Here is a 26,038-nt window from a genome sequence, read left to right as displayed (position 1 = left end):
ACTAAAACGTATTGAACTGAACTCATCTATCATTTAATTGAATGCGCTTTTTTATACGAATTTAATGCTTTATCTTCTTTTAATTGCTATTTTCAAATTAATCGAACATTCGAAACTACTCAAAAACCAATTTACAATATCGCAAATGAAATATTCTCATCTCAAAACTGCATTTACTATTGCACCACGACTACGAACGGCGACGAAACATAAAAACGAAAAACGTTTACCGTTATAATACGAACGACTGAAAATATATAACTTCATCTGCCTACAACTGGAAACTGTTACAGCCCCAAACATGTTGACCTCAACTTACACAGCAATGATCTTGATATCGAACAGTTACTAGAAGAAAACGACTTGAGTAGCTTTGACTTGGAGGCTTATGGACGCATGAGCCGAGACTTGAACTCGGAAGAAACTGCGCATAAGCGCGTCAAACGTGACTTGAATATAGGAAGCAGCGACGACACGAAAATCGTATTCAACACGGGCGAGATTTTAAAGACTGATGAGCATCCAAAGACATTAGGCGAACCACGCGTACTGGAATACAATACCGGCGAAATATTAAAGACTGAAGAAAACCAAAAAACGCTGGAGAGACCCAGAGACATTGAATACTTAAACACGGACGAAATACTTCCGGAAACCGTTTTAAGCGCGAAACCGATCGAACACGAAGAAATGGCCGAACATGCACAGATAGAAGCCGCTAACAAACAAGCCTCAGAAGCGAAAGTACATGAGGAGCTTATGCAAGCCAATTTAGAGCCTGAGGACAATATGCACGATTCTGTGATGGAAATAGTGGCAAAAATCTTGGAAGAACTGAAGGGTGGTGACAGGCAAGTAGATAAAACGTTGGATTCGCGTGGCACTGTATCGCAGTTGGATGAAGCGGCTGGTGTGCGCTCTGAAGCCGCGACCAGCAGCAAGCGCATTGATGAACCCTACGTTGCGATCGACACCGCCGCGACCAATCCAATACCTGACACAGCTGCAGACCCTATTATGGAGACCTTAAACAGCATAGCAGAGCTACTCGATATGGATTACAACGACGACACCAATGACACCGCAACCGCCGAGGCACGTCAGCGTGGCACACGCCAATTGCGCCAGTTTTTCAATGGACGCTCGCGGTTTCAAATACAAAATGTGCCCGGCACACATTACCGCTCCATTGATGGTGTTGCATACCAGCAACAACCGCAACAATCGAGTTTTAGCTTCGGTTCATATAACCCGTTCTTGTCACCGCCAACAACCTCAGCCAACTATAACCAACTGAGTCCGGGTTATCAAGTGTATCCACAACAACAACAGCAGCGCCCACAAACCTTTGGTGGACAGAAACAAAAGTTCACCTATACGGCGGCACTGAATCCACCGCCGCCACCACCACCTACACGCATAGAGGATGACTTCCGTCCAATGGCGGCTAATTACTATCACACCACTTCCACACTCCGTCCATCGACCTTATCCGCCAGGCGTCCAAATCTCTTTAACAACCCCGAATTGATACCCTACATATTGCAGTCACTGCGCGAGTATCAGGAGCAGCGCAAGAAGATGCAACAAGAGAATTTCCAATATTTCCACTTAGACAATCAGTCCGGCACGGAATCGGAAACCACTGGTGCGTTGCCACATGTTAGCACGACGGTGGCGCAAACGCCCTATTTTCAGTCCACCCGAGCACCGACCAAAGTCACACCCAACTCACATTATGCGCAATTCAGCACCGTCGGTGGATTCTACAACAACAAGCCTAGCAGTGCGCAGCAAGAAGATGTGCACGACTTCAAGTCCACCGCGAAGTATCCCACTAAACTTGTCTCGCAATACAGCATCATCGACAACTATATACCCACGACGACAGAAAGTAACTACTTCAACTACAATATTGTGGGAAATCAGAAAATCAAAAACTACTTCAGCACAAGCAAGCCTGCAATTTTCGAAAGCTCCTTTCAGTCGGGCACCGCACCTCGTTACACCACACCTGCACCACCAACCTCGAATATTGACATAGTTTCAGCGCCTAATTTGGCAAACTTCCACGTGCCAACCACGACGAATCTACCTAAATATAATACCTTCTCGAAATATCCAGAAGGTCTTACGTTCGTCAACAATACTTCACAGTTGCCGGAGTCGTATCAGGTCTTCAGCAAAGTACGCACGACAACCACGTCGCCAAGAGTGAAAACTGTGCGGCCCACTACCTCAACTGTCAATATTTCAAACGGTCCCTCCCGAAAGCCCACTTTGTCACTGCAATTTAATGTGCCGGAGTTTGTGGCAAGTTTGCAATCATCGGATTTGGCCAATATGAACCCGCAAGTGGTGAATATGATCAAATATTTCAAGCAACTAAATACACCACTGACCACACGTAAGCCGATCGCGGCGAATGTACCTACCAGTCAGGTGAAAAGACCCATTGCACAGTTTGACGAGCAAATTAAGGCAACCACCGAGCAGAACCGGCCACGCCCGACAGTATCAACCACTAAGCGGCCGCCGAAGGGTTACGAGGACTTCCTCAAGAGCATACCCAATCAAGCGCACAAGTTCAATTTGCACAGCGTTCAGCAGGCGAAGCCCTACACGTCCACCAGCACGTCTGCGCCCGATTACTATGATGAATACGAAGAAGAAGAGGAACCGATCGGCACGGATACAGATGACGACATAATGCCGCCCTCACAAATGCCACCATACATGCCAATGTCTGAGACCATGGCACCACCGCGCCCACAATTTATGCCGCCCGCAGTCATGACGACCGTTAGTCCACACTTGAGGCCCAGTTTCCAGACAGGCTACATCGAAGCTACAACCACGCGTAGACCATTCGGCGACACACAATTTCAGCAATTCTACCAGACAACAAACAATCAGGCCAACAAGCAGAACAATCAAATACCGTCGTTTATAAACTTCCCGAGCGATATCTTCCAGGAGTTCAAACAGCGCTTGCCCCCGAAACCGCAACAAGGCACGACGGCACCGACTTGGACACACAGCAACAATAACAATATACATTTGACGACCAGCAAGACAACCACGACACCTACGCCGCGTACAACAACAAGTACCACAACAACCACTATGACAACAACAACAACGACAACACAACGTACGCGCTACACGGTGCGTCCGAATCGTCATCGCGGCCAGAGTAAGTGGCAAAGCAACAACAGCAATGCCAACAAGGAGCTGAACAACATCGAACCGAACAGCAACAACGACATCAACAAAAGCAACAAAACCGATTTCGCTGCACAAAACTTTCGCAAACGACCCGCAGCCACACCGGCGTCCTCAGCACTGGGTTCGCTGCAGTTGAACGTCAACATGCACCTGGACATGGCGGACGGTGGACAAAGGTACACTTGTTGAAAGTCTACAAGAGACATATTTTTGTGTTTGTGTACAATTTGTTGTGTTTGCAAGCAGTGCGCTTGTTGCGTGCGAAACTTTGTTGTTGCGTGTTTGAAGCCACAACAACTACACTAGACAGGTTGACAAATGCTCTACGTGTGTAAGACTGGCCGGGTGGCAAGTGTGTGGGGTCAAGCGCGTGCACTCCATTTGTGAGCTCGCCTGCTTGACTCCTTGTGGCACTTGGCGCCCTCTAGCGGTCTTTAACGGTTTATAAGTGATTCCAGCGTCTCCCAAAGCATACGCACACTCAACCAACACTACCGAATGTAAATGATGTGTAAATAACTGTTTATATTACTTACTTACTTACTTACGGTGCAACCTGCGGTTTGGTTGCAGAACCAACGTTCCACGTACCTAGGTGCATATTACCACATACCACTAAATGTCACTAATACCAAACTGTACATACAAACGATTTTACACCCTTACCAAAGTACCGTGTATCCGGCAAGCCAACCCAAAAACAAAAACTAAAAATGTAAGGTTAAGACGTGCGAGTTCAACCGATCAACTGGACTTAGTATGGACCCAGTACGCAGTACTTTGTACCGTTACCCAATTTTATAACGTTACTTGCACTCATCCTCTTGTCTATACTGTAAATCATTCTGTACTATAACTGTATATTTTCACTATGCATGCCCAAACTATTTATATCCACTCATACCCTTAACCCTCTTACTCTTTACATCCCAGCCATCTCACACCACTTTCACCGACTAACCCAGCTGTGCAGCTCTCCACTTGTTCTTAGTTGTTATTGTTTTAACTAATCCTAAAATAATCTATTTCTTTTCGTTCTCATATTCTCTTTTGTAAATATATACATACATATATATCTATATATACATCTATATATACATATATGAAACGAAAAATAATATATATATGCATTTATGCCACCCTCATGCGTGTATACTTGTACTACTACAACAACAACCAAACAAATCAATTATTACATAACAACGTTTGGTAACTGTAAATATACATACATATACATAAATATCGATACATATATATATCAATAACGATTAACCGCTAATACATCAATCCACAAACCAAAACAAAAACAAATTCATGGTGGCGCAATCAACAAACAATCGAAACAAAACAAAAACACAAACCAAAAACAAAAACATACCCGAAAATGCATTAAACTCATCGCAGACCCGACTCTGCATCGCCATCATCACCACAATCACCAGCGCCGGCCAGTCACTATGTACAGCAACAACGTCCGCCGACTGCCGTGATTGTGGAGGCGATACCATCCATACAAAGTCAGAATCAGAATCAGAATCCCACACAAAATCAGAATCAGAATCACAATCAGAATTTGGCCAATCGTAATTACTATAACACATCGGCTTTGTTAAATCACGCGGGTTATGAGTCACAAGCAAACATACATCAACATCAATTGCATCAACAGCAACAGGCTGAACAGCAACAGCAAATTGCGTTGCAACATCAACAACAACATCAGCAACAGCAACAACAACAGCAACAGCAGCAACAACAACAAGCACCGCAACAAAGCAATCAGGAGCAAAGCTCCTACGAACAATATTACTCAGTTTATGATGATGATCTTGATTTGTATAGGGATATAGAGTACCAGCAGCAGCAGCAGCAGCAACAACAACAGGAGCAACAACAGCAACAGTATCAGCCACAGCCACAGCAGCCGGTGCGTCAACAACCCGTCCAACAATCGACCTATCGCCCATTGGAAATACTAACAACACCCGCCCCCCAAGTGCCACTACGAGAGACTTATCAGCCACAAGAGAAGCCAACGTACAATAATCAACAGTCGTTGATTTATAATACCGACTATGACGAGGATCTTATTGCACAGGTAAGTGGAACGGTAGTATTTACCAAAGAAAAATAAAAGAAAATTTATAGAACTTAATTTTCTTAGTTTCCCCTTGCAATATCTAAGTTTGCGAGCTAAATCGATCTAGAAAAATAATTCTGCATAAAACATCGACTCTAGAGCCATCTAGCGGATTTAGAATTTCCGATAAACACCTTTCCGATTTTTCTTGAAGCTTCCTTGAACTCTTTGAAATTCTTTTCAAGATCTGTAAAAACAGTATAGAGAGAGAGAGAGAAAAAGAAAAAGAGAAGTGTGTAATTAAAACTTACACCCTTCAAAGGTTATTACCTGAGCTTCTCTTTCTATTTGTGGTTCAGTTTCAAACTTTCTCTCAAAGCTTAGTGAATGTAAAAACTTGTTCTTGTGTTTTCCTCAAAAATGGTTTCAAAACACTACAACCGATGGTATATGAGATAAGGTCAAAGTCGCCCTAGGAATATGAAAAGAAAACAAAAAATAAGTATTAAAAATACTAGGGTCGTCCTTATTTGACTAAGATTGAAATTTTTAGCTCAGCTATTCAGACCGATATTCGTGGAATCACTTGAACATCTAGAAAGGCATGGTATGTTGAACACTCGGAATTCAGAACTATTTTAGATCGAAAAGACCTTCCTTTACCGACAAGATGCCTTGATCCTGTAACAAATTTATTGAGGCGGCTAATACAAATTCCAGCCAATTTGCCTGCTTTGTAAATAATATAACCGCCGAGATGCTTCAACCTTCTTTTTCTTTTTTACTAGCGTAGACGACGCTTACGCGGTTATAGCCATGATAACGACAGCACGCTAGTCGTTTCTTCGATATACCAAGTGCAGCCAGGTTCTTTTTCACCTGCTCTCTCTAGCGAAGTGGAGATTTTCCTTTTCTTCTGCTTACTCCGGCAGCTAATGCGTCGAATACTTTCAGAGCTGGTGCGATTTCACCCATTCGTACGACATGACCTAGCCAGCGTAATCGCCATCTCTCAATTCCCTGATCTATTTCAATGTTGTCGTATATCTCATACAGCTCACCGTTCCATCGAATGTGGTATTCGCCGTAGTCAATGCGCAAAGAACCATAAATCTTCCGCAGAACCTTTCCCTGGAAAACTCAACTCATCAGATGTCATTTTCCATGTCTCTGCACCATATAGCAGGACGGCTATTGTTTCCTTTTCATTGGGGACATTTCTTACGTGGTTGGACCCGAACCCTGCGCAAAACTCTGGGGAGGGATGTTTCGCCTTCACTTTAGCTTGCCTTCAAACGGTCTAGGACTAGAAGTGAAATGCTTGAGCCATATGTAAAAGAATCGTTTTTGTCCACTTCCAAGTGAATGATACACAGAGAAGCTTCCTCACTTGCATGAATTTCTATACATGACCCCATCCTCCAGCCTTAGTCCAGCGAAAGTGGGATAGTGAAGGAGAAAGCGTCTTTATGTCTCCATCTCACTTTCCTCTAAGCAACTTTTACCATTTAAGTAACCCAAAATCGGTAGTCTCACTTTATGAGTACCAATATGACAGTGCCCAACTGGAAGGTTTATAGATCTAGCGCCAGAATGCAAGAGGACTGGGAAACACCATAGTGGTCTCTTTAGCTTAACAGTTTCCAGTGTTCCCGCTAGGACAAATCACTCAAATAAGTCTTATATGGTAGTAACTTCATGTTATGTTCAGTAAGATGAAACATTCCTTAAATAGTTTTGAGCGCCTTATTAGCTAACGTAAGGCCTGTAAACTAGTTCATGCTGAACATGGACCCTTATTCTGAAAAATTTTTTTTCCCTGATGAACTATATATTTTAAGATCTACTTTCAAAATAATTTCGCCTCTCAACAATAAATTTTTCTTCCGACAGATCGAACAGGATAATGTGTATGATCAGCCGACCCGTCCACCAACGCGGTAAGTACACCAAAGCTTTCGTGCACAAATCAATCACCACCAACAACAACTAATAACCAAAAGAACGGCATTAAACTTTTTTGTTTCTTAACCAAAGCATTTAACTTATGATTAACCATTTAACCGACTTACAAATCGAGAGCTGCCTGCCATAAACATACATAAATTACGTACAAACATAAGCCTATAGTATTACCGTTATAAAAAAAATATTACGCAATTATGTATGAGTACAGCCAAACCCCCATAACGTTTGAGATTTATACATACAATATACATGCGTGATTATCTAACCAACCAAGGCATAATAACCATTTGGTACCGTTATATTTAACATGTATGTCATACAAACATAAAAAAATCCCGCAGGTAAAGTGTATAGCGGCGCTAAGCCCCGCTCTCATAACTGTCCGGGGTTATTATTTTAGCAGGATGCATCATATATACACACACACATACATATGTACGCCTCACACATAGTACACACACACATAATACAAACACCAACACGCCTGCACCAGCACACGCCCATACACACGCACCGAAAGAACTTGCATTCGCATTTGTGAAGCTCCAAATTTGTTTTTGTTGATATTTTTTAAATTGAATTTTCTAAATTGTCCACTTTATTGCAACAACAAACATCCAACCGTTCCAACATTGCTACTTTACGCTCTATACAAAAAATACACATGCACGTACAAAAAAACCAAAAACAAACAGTGAGCGCGTCACCATTGCAACATTACCAACACCAACAACGTCACATCCACCGCGCCAGCCGGTCAGCAATGTGCGCAACGTCTACGTCCAGCCGCCGACCGCCGTTGATGATGCACCGTTATATGAGTCGGCTTACGACAACAGCGCCGAACTGTATGACGATGTGCCCGCATATGAGCTGGTTACCGATCGTGCGGTGTACGAGCAGCCACGACGCTTCACAACCTATGCGCCGAAGTTGGTGGCCACGCAAGATGCGGACGAATACAATGTGATCGGCACGACGCGCTACGATGAAGATTTCAAGAAGGTATTCAACCCGACCGCCACGGACTACGTTGAACCGCCGACCAGTAGGGTGGTCACGGCACCAACGCGCCGCGGCAATGCCGATTCGACGACACTCGCGCAACGCCGCCAGCCAACAACAGCAATAACAACAACTCAGGCGCCAAGAACAACACCGCGCACGACAACCACGCCGAGGACGACCACAACAGCGCCGACACGCACTACACAAGTTGCGCGCACCACACAGCCGGCCACAACAGCAACGAAGTCGTTAAGGTATAGTCTCTGACACGCTAAACGCGTTATTTTCACGCTCATCCATGCTATGCGAAAATCTCTTGCGGAACGCATTCATTCGAAAGCTCGAAAGTTCCAATCATTATGTAACAGCGTTTGGTCATTGCGTGATTTTTGGCTTTACTTTATGTTAATTTGCTAATTGGATTAATTGAATTGTTGAAAGCACCCAACCACCCACTCTTCATCATCAGCTGGCAATCACCAAGCTACCAACACATACTACATACATACATACCTTTATATACTACATATAGCGCTTACTCATACAAACAAACATTCATACAATTAGTAGCCGTTATAAGCATTGATTACGCGCCTCTTCTTCTGCATTCTGTGGCTCTCTCGTTTAATCCGCCTCAACTGTCGTTTCACTTACAGCCGAAGGTGCATACATACATATATACACTCACATTATATAATATATACAGCATACAGCATTTTCCATACTTTGTTTAATTTGTTCAGCAGTCTGTAGTGTTGATGTGTTTCATAAGTTCATTGAAATATGAACTTTTGAAACACATTAATCGAAATGTGAACTTATGAAACACTCGGTCACAAACGTCTCACACTCAAAAGAGTTGAATGTCAATATTTCCTTATAACTTGTATACCCGTAAAATTTTGTTTCAAACACTCGAGGTATTCTGGGAAACGGCAAAGGTCTATATCTATGCACCGACTTATGGCAACGACTTCTGCCTGAAAAATGCTCGGAATACTTCCCATAGGTTGGGAGAGCTTAGTGCGTGGTTTTGCGACCCCTGCAACGATTCCATCCGACGTTTTCGAGTCGTCAAGGTATCTACTATCCCTAAGTAGTAGCTCGTGAATAGAATCATTCCATTCAGTCTTGCTGCCGTATCACTTAGATCTTTCTCTGAGATGAGAATACCTAATCTTCAAGAAGCACTTAGGGACTTTAAAGCTGATATAAATTATGTTATAAGGTTTGCAGAACTACTGCTTGTTCCTTGCTTAGTGCTAATTCCTTTTGGAGTCGGGTATGCAAAGGTTCGAAGACCTAGGTCCCTAAATCCTTTAGCTCTAAATTGAAAAAAATATGTGTCACCAGAGAATGAAACCCGTTTGTCTGCAGGCATACTAATATTGAAAGGAAATATTTGCAAAGGGTACCATTTTCCAAATCCAGTTACTTACTTCACCCTTTAACCGTTATCGAGTTTTGTCGTTAAATGTCTCAAAATACTTTAACAGTTACAGCTGTTAAGCTACTACGTTATTTACACAGTAGAATTTAACGGTATTTTGCACCAGATTCAGTACATCAATCACCTTGCCACCACCAACAACAGTAAAACCAACAAAATAACAACAAATCGAGTAGTAATAACTCATCAATCAGTCAAAATATAAACAATTCTAAAACGTTGAACGCCTACCGCCAAACAACTGACGAACAACTGCCACAGCCACCACTACTACTACTACCACCACCACCACAAGCACCACTACTCTAAAAACCAAATTTAAATCTAACATTAACCGAAAATGTGGATTTCTCCTACAGATCTAAAACGCATGCAAACAAATACCAAAAGAACCAACGTTCACAAGTCAATTCCCAACAACCTTCCGCCATCAACACACCATCTACATCTTCCCACACACCAATACAAAGAAAACCAACAACATTACCACACACAACAACAACTATTACACCAATATCCCAATCGTTTTCCAGCTCACAATACGTCGATTCCGACGAAACCGTTGTCACGGTTGTCGCCAAGTCCCACAGTTACCCCAAATCCAACCCAAATACGCAACAAAGTCAAAATCCACCACAAACAGCACACTCAACACACTCACAGTCAACACCGGTCTATTTACGGACAGTAGGCGACATTGAAACCGTATCGGACGCAAGTCAGAACGTACGGGTGCAGACGTCGGAACCCTTCAGCAGCGCGGGACGCTCGCTTGAGTCAAGCACGACTAAAAGATCGAAATTTTTAGCGGCCATCGACAATGTGGAAGACTATACAGAAGGTTCACGTAGCAATTCGGTGCGTGTGATCGGCGCTAAAAATCTCTCAAATGCTAAATATTCCGCTAATGAAAACATCTACAATAGTAATAGGCAACGGGAAGGGTATTATGGTAAAAATTCCAACGAGGAACCGCAGCAGCAGCGCTTAGGTAATTTTGAGAAGCCAAAAAGTAGACTGCAAAGCTATATTGTTTCCGATATTGCGCCACAGAGTTTTAAACCTGTTCCGACAGTGAAAGTAGTGCCACTGCCATCTTCAGAACGCGTGCTGAGTTTAGAGCACACAAGTGATGAGAGCTCCTCATCCAGCACAACCTCAACCTTGCGTTATCCCACAAATATTGTTTTTGAACCGAAACCTTTCAAGTACAATTTGCAAACCGGTTCGAATGGTTTCAGTTTGCGCGCACAAAACGCGGACGAAACAGAGGGACCCATCTACGAACGTAGACCCAATGCGGCAGCGCAAAAACTTACGACAACAAGCCGAGCAATTGTTACGCCCATCACAAGCACGGCCGCAGCGAGTGCACCGGCGCAGAAATCGCCCTTTTATGACTCCTCCTACGAGGATGATATTGTCCCAACCACCTATGCCCCGCCATTGCGTAGCGCATGGCGTCTGGGTCGTACTAGTGACAGGCCCTTGCAACATATCGTTTTGGAAACCGAGTTGGAGAATGATCATGTCTATAGCTCGGGTAGCGAGCAAAGTGTGGTAACAGCTCTGAAAGATACGAGCACTGCACACCCTGCCACAAGTACTAGTACCACAACGACGAGCACAACGCCACGAACTACTACAACTACCACAACAACTACTACTACCACAACAACTACGACAACTGCAGCCCCTCCACCGACAACCACCTTTGTTTTCTCTACTACAGAGCGCGCTGCTCCGAGCTACACACCGCGCACACTTACATTTAAAGATAACCTTATTAAAACCACTGGAACTCCGGCTCAGCGTTTTGTCTCGCCTTACAAAAGTCTGGAAACGATACTCCAAGAAAAGGAAGATCGTTATACAGGTTTCAATGGACTGCGTAGCACGGTCAAGCCACGCTACACCAGCCCTACCACTCCTACAACATTTACCCAGAGCACTAGTGCCAAACCTGTACGCAGCTATTTCCTCATCACAACTCCTCAACGCAACCTCACTGATTCCATTCTGTCTACCGCGTCGACAGCTATGCGAAATTTCAGTGTAAGTGATACTATACTCAACACCTTTTCTAACACACCACTCAGAGCTTCAACGACCACAACAACCACCACCCCGGTGCCAGTAACAGAGGCTACAACCGAGAGTACAACGCCCACTACCATGTCGACAGTAATTGTAACTTCGCCCATACGCGTCTCACAGGCACTTTCGTATCAAAATCTACTAAAACTCGATCATAGCTCACTTAATTCAGAAACCCCTCGTCCACGCGGACGCTCTAGGTATTCTGCAGCTACAGTCAACGCAGCCGACGAACCCACAACTTATGCGCCGCGCGGACGTTATTCTGGCACAAATGCTCAGGAATCCGTTACGAGTTCACCACTGGAAGCCTACCCACAAAGAAGAAAACAACAACGCGCGCGTATTGTGGGCGTTCAAGGTCAACGAAATACGCTTGGGGCAAGCTCACTGAAATCTCGTGAAAAATACGAAAATTATAAGGCGGAGAAGAAACAGCAGCAGGCTGCTGCAAACACATATGGACAACCGGCACAGAAGACAGTGAATCGCAAACCCATTGAAAATGAATCCACCATAGATGATGGTCCACGCGCTGAAGCTTTGATACGACAACCCATCGATGGGAAACAAGACAACAGTATCGAATCTGCAGTGAGCGCCAGCTCATCAGCCTCCACAGAGCAACAGGTTGGGGAGCTCAAGGAGCGTCCACCAAAATACCTGTTTTCAAACAAGTACCGACAGCAGACGAAGGATCGCACATTGGCGGAAAGTCTACAGAATGCTGGTTACATCACATCCAGCACAAGTCGCACGAGATACGATCCCTCTTCCGTGTTGGAACAACTTCAGCTCTTCCTTGCCGGCGATAGTGACGAAAGTAGTGCCCAACAATTCGTGGATGACTTTTCAGAGCGCGAAATAAGTGCTGCCGTGAAAGAGATCAAAAATTTGTACACCACACCACGTGCCAAGCTCACGACAACGCCAACAACCAGCAGCACTTCGACAACTACTTCCACAACAACAACAACGACGACGACAACCACTCATAGACCACCGACCACCACAACAACCACAACGCTACGTCCGACTACTACGGCTACGCCGCCTACTGCAGCGTACCGCACAACAACTACAACAAACACTACACCAACCACAAGCGCAACCGCAACAGTTGCGTCCAATCGTTCCCCAACACAAAACACTTATACACAAACCAAACAACACACATCTCCTACATCAAGATCCACCACCGACAGCACAACGTCCTCCTCCCAAACGCCCGCCTCCCTTGCAACTGCCAGCAGCACGCCAGCGAGCACTGTCAAGTCCCTGCTAACGCCAATGCGTGCTTCAAGAGTCAATAACGCCATCAAGTCGTCGATTGCCGCTGCCGCTTACTCCGCACCTTCTTCGCCCTCCGCTCCCAACTCCAACTCTAACTCCGCCTCTGCCTCGCCGGCAGCCGCCAACGCGGCCAGAGGTAACAGTATTAAGGCCAGTGCTTACGCCACGAACGCCGGTGCAGCGGTCAAGTGCGCAGACACCACATCGAATGCCAAGTGCAACGAAATTCCCTCGAGGTACTTAACCAACAACAACAGCAACTACAATTTTACATACATCTATATATATACTTGTATACTATATAAAGCTCACAGTTATTTACTATCCCACTTAAATTTTTATTTTCTTTGAATATTTGTTTGACGCGTCAAAAGGCGCTGACAAGTAAAAAACAAACTTTCAGACACACTCTGGCAACTGGCAGGGTTGCCAGGTGCTTTAGTTATCTTAAAACTATGCAAAATTAGTTAGAGTCAACATATCCATAGTCTACTGTAGCGTATGTAGTTGTTAGTTGTTCGATTTCCCTTGCAAACTTGATTTGACAAGAAATCAATTATTTTCGATTATTTTTCGTTTTGGTGTACGCTGAATAATTAAAGAGATTTTCAAAAATGTAAACTTAGTAACTTCACTATAGAATTTTAGTCAATTTTTTTCTCACATATTTTTATCGAAAAGGTGGTGGTTAGTTGACATTATTTCTAAGTTTTTAATTTTTTATGAGTTTCTTTGTAAAAGTACAGCTATTAATTTTCACTACTAAATTCTTAGTAGCTGGAGCACTGTATTGGGCCAATACAAACTCTCTACTTCTCTTAATGTATTATTTCGTAACTATTGAGAACCGAAAATGTTTTTGTTTGTTTAACCAATTGCACTTACTAGTTAGCTTTCTGCACCACTTTACCACCTAATCGATCCATTTAATACTCTTTCCAGTTCTACTTTTCTGAATAGAAAAACAAAATATCGATTTCACAGTTTATTTTAGAAAAGTGTTTTATTTTAGAAGTTGCTTCTTCGGAGCTTTTGGAATATACTTTCAGATTTTCGAAGTTATAACGGTGTTTTAAAATTTTCTAAATTCATTAAAAGTAGTTCCCAGCGCAAGTTTCCAATGAAAAAATATGTTCGGCTCCTTCGACAAGCCGTTAACTTCGTAAGCTTTCACGATAAGAAAAAGCTACTTAAAAGCTAAACAAGCTTTTTAAGCCGTCTTCCAACTCAACCGAAAATAGTTTTCGGCTTCTCCAACATGCTGAAGCCTTCGTAAGCTCTCACGACAAGAAAAAGCTACTGAAAGGCTGAAAAAGCTTTTTAAGCTTAGAAAGCTCTAAAGCACAGACGATAGTTTTTTAAATTAAATACGTTTTTTATCTGCGACGTTAATGAGTCCTCAAAGCACCCACTAGAAATAAGCTTTTTAAGGCGGTCGAGTTTCCAACTCAAAAAAAAATTTTTTTTCGGCTTCTCCGACAAGCCAAAACCTTCGTAAACTTTCACGACAAGAAAAAGCTATTTAGAAGCTAAATAAGCTAAGAAAGCTCTAAAGCACAGACGTTAGTTTTTTAAATTAAAAGCATTTTTAAGTTCTCAAAGCGCCGTTAGTGGGTCCTAAAATCACGCTATCTCCACTAGAAGGTGTCTTAAAAAGCTCGCCTGCATTTATAGCCCGGCTAAAAGCTGTCGACACATTTGAATATAACTCTGCAGTGTTTTACATCAAATATGCTTCGAGATCTAAGGCCACCTTTTGCGTATAATCATATGTAAATGTGAAAAAAATAAGACATCAGCTCATTGAGTTATGCAAATCTAACATTACTTTACGACTCTAATCGTTGCTTGATTTCTGCATGGCAGCTCGTGATTGCAAAATTTCGACTTCTTCGATTAAATTATGTTGAGTTAGTTGAATCACATTAGCGTACAGTGTGCAATTCTTACAAAATAGCTTAAAAATTATTGAGTTCTTTATAAATTATTTATTCAGCGTACATGTAAAACATAAAACTCCTAATAAAGTATTTCTATTAGTTAGTCGTATATATTTCTACCCAATTTCTACCCAAATTTCGTTCTTTAACAAAACTGAACTTCCAACTTTTAGTCGACCACTTCACCCTGAGCGCGTTTGGAGCGAAATCCCCAAAATATATTTCTGCCTTTAACTTTTATAATCTACAACTAATGTGCCCTGAGTATGTGTTTTTCAGTTGGCAAGCGCTAAATATGTATAAAAGAAATCTGTAAAAATACCGTTAATTCTACTGCTTGTTTTACTCAACCACACTCCTCACTCAATCCCCTCCTTTCATGCCCCTTCTGCCGCCTAACGCCAATGCAACTGCAAACACTATCGAATTGTATTGACTAAACACTCTTTCTTTGCAGCGAGTTTTGAAAATAAGAAGAAGAAAAAGAATAAGATGATGAAAATATAAACAAACAATTCATCTTTTCGGTTCTCACTAAGCTTCTGCAGCATTGCGACGCTATTTTCAGCTTGTAAATTTTGTAAAAACCCATTGGTTGTTGTAGCTGTTGTAACTTAGCCTAACTGCGACTAACACATGCCAACATTTTGTAAATAATGCCACGTTACTAACACTCTCCATTAACCGTACTGTATATTCGTTGTTGCTACTAACAAACTACCGTAAAGCATTGCCACGTGTAAAATTGGTGTCTCTCGGCGATTGACTATGTAAATGTATTAAACTATGTGCCTAACCGTGTATGTATGTATATAAATGTTAGTGTGTGTGCTGTGCGTCTGCGCCATGCTTAGTTCGCCTGTTTAGTGTTTAGTGTAGCTGTGTGTGTCTGATTTGGCCACACTGGTAATTGCTTCGCAGCAACGTAGTTAACCGTTAACTTTTATTGCCTCTGTTATGCAAAACCGAAACGATCACATCGTTACAAACCAATACATATATATGTATGCGTATATGTTATATATATACTTGTGCTATCGTATCTTCCTACAACAACAACCACAAACAACAAGTAATTAACCATGGATGTTGCTAACATTACACAATTCAATTAAATTTTTACATAGAACAAATTCGAATAACAATCGTAATCGCGGTAGCTCCTCCTACGTCGGCCAGGAACGTGACACGCCCACAGCAGTGACCAGCAACCGCGGCACGCATCCACCGTAAGTATAATTCTACACAAGATAGCTCCAACTCCATCATTTTCATTAACCACTTCCTTCACATAGACGCACACGTCCGACCTTGAAGCCCTCCGGCACGATTGTCTCGAAGGCGCAGGAGTTCGTCGATATCTACAGATATCCACCCACGCGTCCCGAACCGCTCTATCCACAACCGACGCCGGACAAGACGGCTGCCAAGTGCCGCAAGGATGTTTGCCTGCTGCCTGATTGCGCCTGCGGTGGCAAGGACATTCCCGGTAAGTAACCCTCACTCAGCTTTTAAGAAAGAAAATATCGCAGTACTTGCGCACACTAAAGCGCAAAATATTTAACGCCGCAATCAAGTTTTCATACATTTAAATACACTCACTTAAAATACACTGTGCTACAAACACTTACGAAAATATACGATGCTCGTTCACAACACAAATTAGGCGGTTTGAGCGTCGATGAGGTGCCACAAATGGTGCTGATCACTTTCGACGATGCGATCAGCATACTGAATATCGATATCTTCGCAGAGCTCTTCAACAATAAGTCGCGCTACAATCCCAATGGCTGCCCGTTACGCGCCACCTTCTATGTCTCGCACGAGTGGACCGATTATGGCATGGTGCAAGATCTCTATGCGGATGGACATGAAATGGCGTCGCACTCCGTCTCGTAAGTTGCGCGCTTCGGAGCTTTTGCGAGCTTTTAAGCTCAAAGAGCGACATGTATATTTATAAAATATGCTATACATACTTATGTTAGTATAAGCGTTCATTTTGTGGCCGAGCATGTGGTGCCCCTCATTCCTGTCGTTTCTTCCGAGTTTTCTACCCAGCGGTCAAGCGTTATTCATCCACTATAAATAAACTGGGTTCGAAAGCGCCATTTCAATCATTTTTCCAAGCGAATGTTTATTTCTTTTTATTTTATATATTTATTTTATTTTTTTTTTAATTACACATACCAACTATCTATATGTTTCTCGTCAGTTTTTATTTAATTTGTTATTTTCTTTTTTATTTTATTTTATTCCACGCCATAATTTGTGTTTTTATTTTACAAATCATCCGAACATACAATTCTATGGTGACATTTCGTCAACTTCTACTCCTACTCTTTACACATAATGCATATAATTGTGTCGCGGACCCGCTCGCCTCCCCCTCATCTCATGCAAAAACCATGTACTCACGAAAAATGCACACGCGTGCGCCACACAGGCGATTTACCGGTCGAGACAGTGCCGCAAATAGTGCTAATCACCTTCGACGATTCAGTGAACGATCTGAACAAGCAACTGTACACCGATCTGTTCGAAAAAGGACGTGTCAATCCGAATGGCTGCCCCATAACGGCAACCTTCTACGTATCACACGAGTGGACCGACTACAGTCAAGTGCAAAATTTGTATGCCGAAGGGCATGAGATGGCCTCCCACACCGTATCGTAAGTAAAGCAAAAGAAAGCACAAACTATAATGTACACACGGCACAGCAACAAGTGTGTGGCAGCACTTACATATGTAGCATAAATTGATACACACACACACATTAATAAATAAAAACAATGCAAAAGTTGACGCCTAAAAGCAAAGGACAACTGGATCATTTTTGTGACAGCACTTTTTGAGTAGTACAACAAAAGCGCACAAGTGCATTTAGCAGTTTTCCAGTAACACACATCTAACGCATAAAAAACACCCTATTTTCTTATATATAAAATAATAGTTTTTAACTTACATACACACATATTTTTTAGTAAATAAATTACTTACTCAGTTATATATAATATATATGCAAACAAGGCTTTATTATGCTTGGTAATGGGTGACCGCTATCCACTGCTACAGTGAAGACATAAAATAATGGTAATTTAATATAAAAAATTGAAAAATTAAAATGAGATTTTTCAAACTAAAAATAAATAATTTTTTTCAAATTATGTCCATGATTAAAGTAAAAGCTAAGAAATAAACAAAATTATTAAAAAAAATAATTTTGAAAAAATTATTTTTGATTTTTTTTAATTATATTAAAAAAATAATTAAAATTTTTTTCAAAAATATTTCATTTTTTTTTCAAAATTAACTAAATAAATTTATAAAAATTAAGTCCATGAATAAAAATTTAAGATAAAAACAATAAATATTAATACTTATTTGTTTTAATTATACATATATAATATTATATTAAAAAAAAATTATTAAAATTTTGTTCAAAAATATTCATAAAAACATTGAAAAAATATAACATTTCATTCTATTTTTCCAAAATTAACTAAATAATTTTATAAAAATCATGTCAATGAATAAAAATAAAAGTAAACAAATAAACAAAAATTAATTTTGATTTTTGTTATATATAGTAAAAAAAATAATAATTAAAATTTTTTTAAAAATATTTATGAAAATATTGAAAAAAAAAAATATAAAATTGCATTTTTTATTTTTCCAAATTAACTAAATAATTTTATAAAAATTATGCCCATAAATAAAAACAAAAGCTAAAAAATAAACAAAATTAATTTATTAATTAAATTTTTATTAAAAAAAATAATTATTAAAATTTTTTTTAAAATATTTACGAAAATATTGGATAAAATTTCATTTTATTTTTTCAAAACTACTTTCTATTAAGTATTCGACTTCGTTTTGCTAAAAATATTGTTAAATAAAAAAACAATAATTATATACGCTTAAATTAAGAGTTTTAAAACACTTTTTTTCTATTTAATTAATTTAATAATAATTACCCAGCTTTCTACTTCTTTTTATTTTCATAAAAATATATTCATTTACAAACAATTAGAAAAAACATTTTTATTTAATTTTTTTTATTTTTTAAACAAAAAGCTTATTTTTTGCTTTAACAATTTTCCCAAAAATTTTGTTTAAAACTCTGCTCTTTTTAGACTAAAAAATATTTGTATATAAATTTAATAACAATACTTATTACAAGCTTTATCCTACCAACTTACTTTTAAAAATCATTAGAGCGGGTCGATTTGAATTGTATAAAATCGCATTTGCGGTAAATGTTCTACGGATTATGCCGAACAATTTTGTCTCAGAGACTATGGGTCTAAAACCCATAAAACTCGAAAGCTGAGTAATCGATTGAATAATATGAGAGATATGTGGTATAGTTGTCCGATCTGACCGATTCTAACAAATCATCAATATAATACAAAACTACACATACTTCTTAAATTTCATGCGAATATCTCCAAAACTGACGCACAAATTTTTATGATCCCTAATAACTTCGCCTTATAAATCGCTGGCACGAAACCGGTTTTAGACTCATAGTCTCTGAGGCAAAGCTGCTCAGCATGATCCGCAGAACATTACTCGTATACATAACTTTTCTGTTTTTTTATCGCCCTACAAATCGACCCGCTCTAATATACATATGTACATATGTCCCCACATAACCTAAAAATCAACAAAAAAATCGAAACTCTTACTAATCTATTTCTCTTCCACACACATCAATCCAAACACGCATACAGTCACAGCTTCGGTGAACAATTCTCGCAGAAGAAATGGACGCGTGAGATCGCCGGTCAACGTGAAATTCTCGCCGCCTACGGTGGCGTGAAACTCTCCGATGTGCGTGGCATGCGCGCGCCCTTCCTCTCTGTCGGCGGCAATAAAATGTACAAGATGCTTTACGACTCCAACTTTACCTACGACTCGTCGCTGCCGGTCTACGAGAATCGCCCGCCATCGTGGCCCTACACCTTCGATTATAAGATCTTCCACGACTGTATGATACCGCCATGCCCGACACGCAGCTACCCGGGTGTGTGGCAAGTGCCTATGGTAATGTGGCAGGATTTGAATGGTGGCCGTTGTTCGATGGGTGACGCCTGCTCGAATCCCAGCGAGTCTGAAGGTGTGACCAAAATGATCATGAAGAACTTCGAACGCCATTACCAAACGAACAGGTGAGACGCGTTACATGGAAACTGTAAATTTCATTGTCAATAACAAATATGTTGCCTACTTTTCAGAGCACCATTCGGTCTGTTCTACCACGCCGCTTGGTTCACTCAACCGCACCACAAGGAAGGTTTCATCAAATTCTTGGACACCATCAATCAAATGCCCGACGTTTGGATTGTGACCAATTGGCAAATGTTGCAATGGGTTCGCGATCCCACACCGATCTCGCGCATCAACTCCTTCCAGCCATTCCAGTGTGATTACTCGGTGAGTCAACTAAATTGTACTAAAGACTTGAAGTTTGTTCATAAATATTGTTTTTTGTTTGTCTATCGCAGGACCGTCCGAAGCGTTGCAACAACCCCAAGGTCTGCAATCTGTGGCACAAATCCGGTGTACGCTACATGAAAACATGCCAACCCTGCCCCGACATCTATCCATGGACCGGCAAATCGGGCATACGTTCCTCACGTATCGACAATGAAATCGAAGATTCGACAGCGTAAATGGCAAACAGTGTGTGTGTGGGCTAAAGACAACCGTTAGTAGTGTATGTGTGTGTGAGGCAGGTGTATAAGTTAAGGCCAAGCAAAGCGCCGTCAAGTTAACTGCGGTGAGCAACGCGTGCGCTTTGCTAATTGTAAATACCGACGAGGGTCAAAGAAAAAAGGAGAAAAAGGAAGCAAGCAGGAAGAGAAGCATACACACATACAAACCATCCATACAACTGTAAATGCACAAAATATACAATTCACTCGTTAGCACCAACAAAAACTTTATTTAGCAAATAACAACAAAAAAGCATCAACGAATCATTGGCTAAATGAAATTTCGTATTTTATGACTTAAAAAAGCAAAAACTATTTATTAAATCCTACATTTTTTCGAAATTCTAGTATTAAATTTGTATTAGTTGTAAATGCGAAAACGCGAAAGCAAGCAGAAAAATATTAAAATTAAGTGGCCACGCATGCGCGCAATACTAGTTGTAGTTTTTTCATAGCAGCCCAAGCGTTTTACCGCTACTTGCAACGGAAACGGCGAAATTGCAACCGGAAACGTTGATGGCTTTGAGAAGTGGAGAGTTTTGTATGAAAAAATATACATATTTTAAGTTTTTTTTTTTTAACACGTAAGCACTGTATGTTTAGGGCAATTTACTATATTATTATGATATGTGATAAATGTTTGACTATTCGAGTTGCCTCGAGCGTTTAAGGTTGAATAGGTACAAAAGAAAAGTAGCGAAGCGGCTTTGTCGAACAATTTTGTAGTTTTTTTTAAGTTAGAAGCTGCAAACATTTCGAAAAGCTTTCGGCAGCTGATTTAAGCGAAAAACTTTTTTCACGGAAACAAGTAAATTATTTTCCAGTTTAATAAAAAAAATTACAAAATTTTCTATTTTATAACTTTTTGAGCATTTTTTTGAGCAAAGTAATTATTATTATTCTTGGTGATAACTGTACATAATTGATTTTGATTCATACACATAAACGGATGCAGTTCAGATAGCATAATTTTTAAAATTATTTTTGGAAAATTTAAAGTTTAGAAAACTTTCGATACTGGCTTACTACTTTCTGAAAAAATAATAGTATAAATATTAATAATTTTTCATAAATAAATTTTATTATTTTCTCAAAAAGAAATTTTAATAATTTTTCATCAAAAAAATTTGTATATTTTATCATAAAAATTTGTAAATATTTTTTCCTAAATTTTAAATATTTTTAATAATTTTCATAAAAAATTTTAATAATTTTTCATTAAAAAAAAATGAATATTTTCTCATAAAAAAAATTGATAATTTTTCATAAATAAATTTTAATAATTTTTCATAAATATTTATAAAAACGAATTTTTTTAAATTGATTTTTGAAAAATTATTAAAATTTTTTTATGAAAAATTACAAAATTTTTTTATAAAAAATTATTAAAATTTATTTATGAAAAATTATTAATTTTTTTTGTTTTTTGAAAAAATATTCAATTTTTAAAATTTTTAATATTTAATTATTTTCATAAATAAATTTAAATAATTTTTCATGAATAAATTTTAATAATTTTTCATAAATATTTATAAAAAAATTGATTTCCAATTTTTTTTTAATTTCTTTAGCAGAATTTTCAAATTTTAATATTTTTCGATTTTTCAGCGCACTCATCTCGCTTTTATAGCATACAATATACCACACATCATAAATAGCTATCTATTACATAATATGTATTTACCTACACATACATACATATGTATATTGTAGCTCGTAAGCCTAGCATAACTGAAATGCACTACATTTTTCTATTTTATAGCATTTTTTCATTAAAAAATATTTTTTTATTTTAGATAATTAAAATTAGAATCAATAAAAGACAATTAAATAATTAAAAATAAGTTTATATGTTGTTGAAAATAAATAAATTTGCAGTATGTGAAATGGCAGACAAGCTATAAAGCATATAAATGGACTATATACGAAAAAAATTGTACAAAAAGAACAAATTTTAATAACAAAAAAGTATTTTTATGACGAATTTTATACTTTGTTTAAAATTTAAATTTTTTTAACATTATAAAATTTTTTTTTCAAAATTTTTTTTTGCAAAATAATGTATATTAAAAAAAATATTTAGAACATATTTTTTAAAAAAATTTTCTACCAAAAAAAATAAAAAGCTCAGAAACAAAAATAAATTTTTAAAAAGATATTTGTTTTATTTTATTTTTTTGTAATACAAATTTTAAAACAAAAAGTTTTAATGCTCAAAAAAATTTTAATTTGAAACAAAATATAAAGTTCGTCATAAAAATATTTTTTTGTTATTAAAATTTGTTTTTTATATAATTTTTCTTAATATATATATTTTATTTTTTTTTAATCAGCAAAACAATAAAATAAATTTTTTCACCTTAGCCCACTGTATCTACTAAATATTTTGTCCTTTTCAAAGCAGCTGAAAATTTTAATAAATCAAAATTTATCAATCGCCTTATTACTTTAAAAAATCTTCACGTTCATATAATAATTTAACAACAACCATTAAGTAGCACTAGTAAACAACAACACTACTACTTTTTACTTTTTTTTGTTTTTTTTTTATTATTATATAAGCATATATTGTTGTTGCCACACTGCCGCTATTGTAATATAGTATTAAATAATAAAATGTAAATGCATAAAAATAATTATGCATAATTTAAATTAATTAGCTGTAAATCACATAAATTTATTTATATATTTCCCTATGTAACTAATAATGTGTAAAAATAATTTCTGTAACTTTAAAGGCAAATTGTAATTTTCAACAAAAACTAAACCCAATTGACATCGAAAGTATTAAGTGTTTTAAGTTTGCATCGAAAAAGTGAGTTATTGGAGTTAAGAAATTCAACACACACACGAACACATACACACACATATTAAACTAGAAAATTCAAAATATATGTAAAGCATATTTTTAGTTATACGTTATGGTTAGTCAATAAGCATTTCAAACTGTCATTTCAAATTTTCATTTAACGAGTGAATCAAATATTTTGTGCTAGCGACACGTTCAACGAATCGAATCAATGAATATTACAAATAAAGAAAACATTATGTTTATATAATTTGGATGTGTATACTTGTTTTCGAGGGGATTAGTGGATTATACTCACAAAAAGAGAGCGAACATATACCGAAATCACTTTACTGTCACTACATTTCTCAAATAAGTTGAGGACTGCTGCTCATTTGACAGTGCTTGGCTTCATTAAAATCTGGCTAAGGTGTGGTTAAGTTTTTGTGGTTATGGCCGAGTTGACAGTCCTTGACCGGATAAAACTACGGGTCCGTTCCAGTTGCGTAGACCCGACTGTCGTGGCAACGGTTAAGTGGAATCGACTGTCGCGTTAGTCTAGTGGGTTTCTGCGGCTAATAGTCACCAGTACATTGTGGTGTAAGATATTATACACCCACCTCTAAAATAATTCTTCAAAAAACTTTAGATCAAATTCTATAATCAGCGGAAAGCAGTATACAAAAGCGGGTCCGCACCGACTGTCATGAGCATGGTGGGTAGTCACATGGGCTTGTGAAGCTTGCAGGTATAGTTGTGGATATACTTTACCCGCTAGTCACTCTTAAAAAGATTCTTCAGAAACTTTAAGCTCAAGCTCCACACGTTTTCACCGAAAAACTATCCAAACGTCTTAAAGCATAGCTTTTTTCAAAGCCGCGAAAAATATTTTGCTAAATTCTTATCTTTATGCAGGTCTTTTTCTTCTTCTTTACTGGCGTAGACAGTGCTTAAGCGAGTTAACAACAGAGCGCCAAACATTCCATCTTTTCGACAATTCCAGATACCAAGTACAGCCAGGTCCATCTCGAACTAACTCCGGGTTTCGCCAAGGCGCAAAGGACCATACATTTTCCGCAAAACCTTTCTCTAGAACACTCTTAATACCGACTTATCAGATGCCGTCATCGTCCATGCCTCCGCACAGTATAGCAGGTAGAGAATGATGAGTGACTTGTAGAGTATGGTCTTTGTTCTTCGAAAGATGACCTTATTTTTCAATTGCCTACTCAGTCTGAAGTAGCAGCTGTTGGCAAGAGTGATTTGATTCTACGTTGGATTTCTAGGCTGATATTTTTATTGGTGTTATACAGGTTCCAAGATAGACGAAACTATCTTCCACTTCGAAGTTATGACTGTCAACAGTAACGTGGGAGCCTAGTCGCAAGAGCGACGATTGTTTTTTTTTAATGACAGGAGACACTTTCTCTTGTCCTCGTTCTCAATCAGACCCATCCGCTTTGCTTTCTTATCCAATCTGGAGAAATCGGAGCTAACGGCGAGGTTGATGAGACTATTGGTATCAGTATCATCGGCATACGCCAGCAGGTGTACACTCCTATAGAAGCTCGTATTATTTTTTACAGTAACAGATTGAAGAAGTCACAAAATAGGGAGTGCGCTTGTTTGAAACTTCGGTCGGTATCGAACGGCTCGCAGAAGTCCTTCCCGATCCTGTCGGAGCTTTTGAAGCTACTCAACGTTAGTTTTTACAATAGCATTAGTTTTACGTAGATGCCAAGTTCAGGCATAATGGCATAAAAGCAGTTCCGTTTCGTGCTGTCGACGGCAGCTATAAAATACACGAAGAGGTGACTGTGTTATTCTCAATTTTCCGAGTCTTTTCTAAGATTTGGCGCATGGTGAAAATCTACAGTAAATTTTCCAGGCTTAAAGCTACACTGATATGGCGCAATCAGTTTGTTGACAGTGGGCTTCAGTACTTCACTCACTAGGTTCGATAGGCTCACGTATGCGATATTAAGGAGGCTTTTATACGTCGACTTCAAGCTATAATTTCTTTCCACGGATTGTAGTAATAATTATAGTGCTTCAGGGATCTTCAGATTTTATGAAGAGTTTTTGAGTGAATTATTTTATTTTTTTCGGACACCATCAGCCAATGTCACATTCCTTTTTGGGCCTGAAGAGCTTATGCACAAAACAGTCCTATTTTCCCTTTTTTTGAATTTTTGTAGAGTTGCATCAAACCAGACACCCAAAAAGGGAGTCCAATCCTTTCAAGCACAATTTTTAACCATTTCCTTGCACAATTTTTATGGCTTTAAAAAATGCGGATTCACTTTAAGGTGGCTGCAACACGGGCTGACGACAAATCAGATATAGAAACTCAATTATCCGCAGGTGTTTTCCAAATCAAAGCGAAACAACAACACCACCAGCTACTACTAATTGGAAGGTGACGACCCATTGCGTGCTACACTCATCGCAAACTGCACCAAGCACAAC

The 26,038-nt window shown here is 39.0% G+C and overlaps 1 protein-coding gene across 4 annotated transcripts in view; it reads left to right on the top strand.

Annotated features, from left to right (window-relative positions):
• Positions 1-21,162, top strand: part of LOC105230752 (mucin-5AC) — a 158,323-nt gene extending 137,161 nt beyond the window's left edge. For 2 of the 4 annotated variants that reach the window (XM_049446338.1, XM_011211717.4), the window contains exons 5-15: positions 294-3,404; positions 5,071-5,326; positions 7,202-7,248; positions 7,972-8,538; positions 10,094-13,360; positions 16,192-16,293; positions 16,360-16,553; positions 16,731-16,959; positions 19,798-20,235; positions 20,302-20,500; positions 20,572-21,162. In XM_049446338.1, the coding sequence (XP_049302295.1) occupies positions 294-3,404; positions 5,071-5,326; positions 7,202-7,248; positions 7,972-8,538; positions 10,094-13,360; positions 16,192-16,293; positions 16,360-16,553; positions 16,731-16,959; positions 19,798-20,235; positions 20,302-20,500; positions 20,572-20,739 (8,578 nt within the window). In that variant the 3' untranslated portion in view covers positions 20,740-21,162. Of the gene's footprint in view, positions 1-293; positions 3,405-5,070; positions 5,327-7,201; positions 7,249-7,971; positions 8,539-10,093; positions 13,361-16,191; positions 16,294-16,359; positions 16,554-16,730; positions 16,960-17,507; positions 17,734-19,797; positions 20,236-20,301; positions 20,501-20,571 lie in introns of all 4 variants that reach the window. The other 2 variants (XM_049446339.1, XM_019991951.3) reach the window with 2 other exon arrangements.
• Positions 21,163-26,038: the final 4,876 nt, after the last annotated feature.

The sequence above is a fragment of the Bactrocera dorsalis genome, chromosome 1 (assembly GCF_023373825.1).
Source record: "Bactrocera dorsalis isolate Fly_Bdor chromosome 1, ASM2337382v1, whole genome shotgun sequence".
NCBI lineage: Eukaryota > Metazoa > Arthropoda > Insecta > Diptera > Tephritidae > Bactrocera > Bactrocera dorsalis.
Note: the sequence above shows the minus strand (reverse complement) of the source record. Positions and strands in the feature narration are given on the sequence as shown.